This window comes from Echinops telfairi, unplaced genomic scaffold (assembly GCF_000313985.2).
Source record: "Echinops telfairi isolate 266 unplaced genomic scaffold, ASM31398v2 ScPeMD7_7459;HRSCAF=8497, whole genome shotgun sequence".
Classification (NCBI taxonomy): domain Eukaryota; kingdom Metazoa; phylum Chordata; class Mammalia; order Afrosoricida; family Tenrecidae; genus Echinops; species Echinops telfairi.
In genome coordinates this window covers 7,815,880-7,822,060 of record NW_022111359.1, presented here as the reverse complement: position 1 = coordinate 7,822,060, position 6,181 = coordinate 7,815,880, and the positions used below count along the sequence as shown (strand labels likewise).

Genomic DNA, 6,181 nt, shown 5'->3' with positions numbered 1-6,181 from the left:
ACCATGAAATCAGAAAACCACACAGGTATTTTGGAATTTCTCCTTCTGGGCCTTTCAGAGGATCAAAGACTACAACCCTTCCTCTTCTGGCTATTCCTGTCTATGTATCTGGTCACTGTGCTGGGTAATCTGCTCATTATCTTAGCTGTGAGCTTTGACCCCCACCTCCACATCCCCATGTATTTCTTCCTCTGCATCCTGTCTTGTGTTGACATATCTTGCACCTCCACTACAGTCCCCAAAATGCTTGTGAACATCCAGACAGTGAATAAAGCTATCAGCTTCAGAGACTGCCTTACCCAGGGATATTTTTTCCTGGCTTTTATCTGTATGGACAATTTACTCCTGACTGTTATGGCCTATGACCGCTATGTGGCTATCTGCCACCCTCTGTATTACACTGTCATCATGAACCCCCACCGCTGTGGCCTATTGATTCTACTCTCTTTGTTCATTAGCACCATGACTGCCCTGCTCCACATTCTGATGGTGTTCCATCTGTCCTTCTGCACAGACCTGGAAATCCCTCATTTCTTCTGTGAACTTGCTCAGTTACTCAAGCTCTCCTGCTCTGATACCCTCATCAATAACATCCTTGTATATATAGCGACTAGCCTGTTGGGTATAGGTCCTCTTTCTGGGATCATTTTCTCTTATATGTGCATTGTCTCCTCCATCCTGAAAATCCCATCAACTGGTGGAAAGTATAAGGCTTTTTCCACCTGTGGATCCCACCTGTCTGTTGTTTCCTTATTCTATGGGACCTCTCTGGGGGTCTATTTTGGCTCTGCAGCTAATTCGTCCTCAAGTATGAGAGCAGTGGCCTCAGTGATGTACACTGTGGTCACTCCCATGATGAACCCCTTTATCTACAGCCTGAGGAATAGGGACCTGAAGGAAGCCTTGAGAACACTTGTCTCAGCAATATCTTCCTTTCTGTAATTATATCATCTGCCTTGGACATGCGATTATAAAAACCAAAATAAATGAAATGCTGAGTACGCCAGAAATCTTGACACCTCTCTGTTTCAATTCTTCCTGTAATGTAATTAGCAAATGGGTTATCGAGTCAAGTAGTTTTGTATTAACTCTTGCTTTCCTATGTCTTTGAAAACCAAGACCAAACCCATTGAAATCCTATCGATTCTAACTCCTGGGGACTCCCTGCATTACAGAGAAGAACTGTTTCATAGGGGGTTTATGGTTCTCTCTTTATGGAAGCAAGTCACCAGGATTGTCCTGGGTGAGTTTAGATCACCAACAGTTAGAGTAGAGGTTGAGCACAAACTGGTAGCATTACCCAATTATCAAGTAGCTTCACACTTTACTCACTGGCTATTTCAAGCCACAACTAACCCACCAAGGCAGCTCCAATAAAGACCTGTAAAGCTTTCAGGTTTATAAACTGCAAGAACTAATATAAGGATAAATACATGTTACCACATGACCAGTTAGAAATGTTTGGGTATGAAAACACGAGTATACTCATGATCAGTCAGCAAAGTGTTAATTCTCTGAGTTTAGTTTATATACCTGTAGAAGAGTCATAATGCACTCTTACAATAATATTAGAAATGTTAACTGAGATGATCCAATCTAGTGTAAGGGAAAATATATAAAAACTGGAAGCAAGGCGAGTTTCTCTCTAAGAGAAGGAAAACTCAAATATTTCCCCAGAATAAAAAGTCATAGAAAATCAGTAAGCTTCACTCACAAGGTAGAAAGTCTTAATGACACAGAAAAACAACGCCGTTTCATTCCAACTCCTGTACAGGTTTCCCTTCTATCTGCAGCAATTGGTCTGTATTAAGGACTCCCACTGCCTGCTGCCTTACTGTCAATTCTGACTCATAGCGATCCTACAGGCCAGAGCAGATTTTTCCAGAGTGTAGCTCTTTATGGCAGCAGGTAGCCTCACCTTTCTCTGACAGAGTAGCTGACAAGGTTGAACCACTCTGGTTAGCAGCCTTCTATGTCACCAAGACGCTTTGTATTAAGGAAGAGTAAAATAAAATAGGGAAAGAGAAGGCACAGGCTAGCCCTCTGTGCTTTCTTTTCAATTTTTCTGCAAGCCTAAAACGACTCTGAAAATAAATCCTTTTCATTAAGTTCTCAAAATTAAATGAATAATTATTAGATATGCAATCCTCAAGTCAGTGAACTTGCAGTGGGCCCTCATTTGCTTCCACATTATGAGTATATTGAGTAAACCGATCCTCGTTTTGCCCCATCTGCCTCCTTTCCTTCTTTACTTTGTCCTCCTTTCTCCTAGAATCTGTACAGGGAAATGTAATTGAATAATGTCATTTGGCCTTTCTTATGTAAACTACAGGGGTTATATGTGAACACACTTAACATCCAAATATATGGATACTCTTTTCATTCTTTTGTTAGTGATTTCTAGCCAACCAGAATCGTGGTCAGAGAACATATTCTGTATGATTTTAATCCTTTGAAATGAATGGAGATTTGCTCGATGCTATGAATAGGAAAAGTCTTCAGAAGATCTTGAAAAATTAGAATGAAAAGATATTTGCATTTTCCCACATACCTTTTGAAGCGCCCTTGTCTATGAAATGTTCTATTTGTGCTAGAAAGTGAATGTGTATTCGATGATTATGGAATATGTCATGGATGGAATTGTTTCCCCCAAAACTATGGGTCAACTTGCCTGGGTCATGCTTCCCTGTGGTTGGGCAGTTATGTAATGGTGTGATTTGGCATATATGCGATGACTAAAATGAGAGCAGGATGGAGATCCTGATTTTATTTTTGAGGGAGTCTAAAAGTGGATTGCTAAAGCCCTTCCTCCACCTCTTTTAGACCAACTCTAGGTTAAAGTCAGCACCATCCACGCCTACTTCAATATCTAGCTCAGCTCTGTGGATCTCCATCCTGGTCTCATTTTAGTGATGTCTTATGAGCATTCAGATTTTTTTTGTATTTTTAAAAGACATTATTATAGCAGAAATCTTAAATGAAAAAACAGCTGCTTCTAATTATTATATTTCTTTTTGATTAAAAAAAGTGTATTCTAACATTGTCTCTCTTAGTGGAGTTCTTGATATTTCGTGAAGTTTATATAAATACTGATTGCCAAACCTCAAATCAAGCAAAAGGCATAATTTTGGGGCCCAAGAACTTTAGCACTTAGTGTTATACTCCTGTTTACACACTAAAAGGAACTTTGTGGATGCATCACTGTTGTTGATGCTATCGCCTACCCTCAAGTCAATTCTGACTCACAGAAAACCTTCATGGCAGAGTAGAATTTGCCCTTAGGATTTTCCATGAGTACTCATGTGGAAACTTGGTATGTAGACCAAGAGGCAGTTGTTTGAACACAAGGAGGGGGTACTACATTATTTAATCAGGAAAGGTGTGCATCAGGGTGATCTCCTTTCATTATACTTAGTTGAACTGTAAGCTGAACAAAACATCTGAAATGCTGCATTATATTAAGTAGAACCTGGGATATGCAGATCACATAACCTTGCTTGCTTCAAGTCAGGAGAACTTTGAGCACTTACTAATGGAAATCAAAGACTGTAGCCTTCAGGATGGATTACAACTTGATGCAAAGAAGATACTAAAAATCCTCAGAACAGCAAGATAAATGGAAAACAGATTGACATTGTTAAGGATATCATTTGACTTAAATCCCAGTCAATCCTCATGGAAGCAGTAGCAAAAGAATCAAATGGCATATTGCATTGGGCAAATCTGCTGCAAAAGCACCCTGTAGCATGTTAGAGGACTGAGGAGCAAGGTGGGCCATGCAAGTCAAACCTGGACAATGAATAAGGGAAACAGGAGACGAATTTGTGCATTCTAATCATGGTTTAGGGAAAAATCATAAAAGTACCATGGACTGCCAGAAGAACAAACAAATCTGTCTTAGTAAAGATACAGCCAGAAAGTTCCTTAGAAATTAGAATGGTGAGATTTCCTCTAACATCCTTTGGACATGTTTTCTGGAAACCAGACCTTGGAAAAGAACATCATGCTTGATAAAGCAGGGGGCCAGAGAAAAAGATGGACACAGTGGCTGCAACCATAGTCTCAAACTTAACAACAGTTGTGGGGGTGGCACCGGACAGGACAGTCTTGCCTTCTATCCCATGTGTGGTCCCTATGTATTGGAGTGGACTCAAAATCACTCAACAACAGCAACAACGATGCTATGAGGGAAAGTTATCAGGTCTTTTCTCCCAGGAGCCACTGATCGGTTCCAATCACTGATGTTCATAATGATAGCTCATTATATAGCCATCACACTACCAATGCTACTTTACCAACATGATGGCAAAATCCACAAAGGAACACAAACTCAAATACCCATCAGTGGATTCATCTGGATTATATGAAAATGAATGCAGCACGAGCATTGTGCTTATTAAGCTTATTAAGAACCTGAGAAATGCAGGTGACAAATTTGCTTGCTGAAAGTGAGGAGGACTTAAAAAACCCACTGATGAAATTCAAGGATGGCAGTCTTCAATATGGCTGCAACTCTATATAAAGGAGTGTGGTTAAAGATGGCTACAATTCTGTGTAAATGAAACCAAAGTCCTCACAACTAGACCAATGGGTAACAATATGATAAGTGGGGAAAAGTTTGAAGATGTCAAGGGTTTTGTCTTGCGTAGATCCACAGTCAATGCTCATGAAAGCAGCAATCACGAGATCAAAAGACACATTCCATTATGTAAATCTGCTGAACACGTATTGAAAAGCTGTTGAAAAGCAAGGAGTTACTTTGAGGACTGACATGCACCTGGCCCTTACCATGATATTCCCAATGGTTTCATATGCATGAGGAAGTTGGACATTGACTGAAGAAGACCTAAGAAAAATCTGTGTGTTTGAATTATGGTGCTGGCAAAGAAAATTGAAAGTACAATGGATTGTCAGAAAAATAAGCAGATCTGTCTTGGAAGAAGTACAGCCAGAATGCTCCTTAGAAGCAAGTATGGTGAGACTTCGTGTCACATGCTCTGTCACACGTTGTCAACAGAGACTAGTCCCTGGTCAAGGATATTCAGTTTTGTAAAGTAGAGGAGCAACAAAAAGGAGGAAGCTCCTCTACAAGGTGGTTTGACACAATGGCTGCAACAATAGACTCAATCATAAGAACAATTGTGAGGTCATCCCTGGACCTGGCACTACTTTGTTCTGTTGTACATAGAGCTGCAATGGGGCGGTGATATCCACTTGATAGCACCTGACAACAATGATATCCAACCTTCTTATTGGACCACAAGCTCATTTGCATAGCCCAACTCAATCATTTAGTGGGAATAACTAGAACATATCAAAGTGATCCCTAGCATTACAATATGAGATGTCTGGAATAGGAATACATAGGTGGCTGTATATATAGCCAAAGTTTATGAGTGTTTCCTAAAGGGTGAAGGGAGGAGGAAGCAGGGAATTATTGCTTAAAGGTTTGTGTTATGCCTGGATGATTAGAGAAACAAATCCAGTGACACTCATGTATGTGTAAGAAATAGCTTTGTATCAAGAAGTAATTCTATATCAGAAAAACAACCCAGCCCAGTCCAACTTACGTCCTTAAGTCCAATACTAGTCCATTAGTCCTTCTTCAGGCTCACAAAATCACAATCAATGATGCAGAATGCAGGGATATCACAGGTTGGTGGGTGCAGACTTGTGTATATACAATGGCAGTGGATGCATCCAGGGTCCTGGCAGTAACCAGGGTCAGCCAGCAGGAGGGTGAAGGCAAAGAGAAAGAAGGGGAAGTTCCCAGGACTGCTCTCCTCAGGAGAAGGTCAATCCCACAAGTAGGCACCATCAGGCTGTGACCTTGATTGACAAGTTGAATACCACCTCTACACGTTTATATATCTTCAAGCTGACAGGCAATCATGTAACTACCACAAGGGTACTGAGTTTCTGATTTGGTACTGAAAATTTTTCAGAATAAGATAATAGTGATGGTTGTACAACAAGGTAAGTATAATTACTGTCACAGAATTGTGCAATGAAAAAATGGTTAAAGTGAAAAGTAATTTTAAATCAATTTTGCCACAATGAACTTTTAAAGAATAACGAACAAAAGAATTGTAAACTTTTCTGGATATTAGATGTCAAGAAATAACTGTTTAAAAATAAAGATAAGTTATTTATAACTTATGTCTTTTCCAGCTTTGTAAGC

The 6,181-nt window shown here is 39.9% G+C and overlaps 1 protein-coding gene across 1 annotated transcript; it reads left to right on the top strand.

Moving 5' to 3' along the window:
* LOC101661980 (olfactory receptor 7G3-like) lies at nucleotides 1-942 on the top strand. The gene has a single exon (XM_004714319.2). It carries the CDS (start codon nucleotides 4-6, stop codon nucleotides 940-942), a length of 939 nt encoding a protein of 312 aa, XP_004714376.1. The 5' UTR covers nucleotides 1-3.
* The last annotated feature ends 5,239 nt before the right edge of the window (nucleotides 943-6,181 follow it).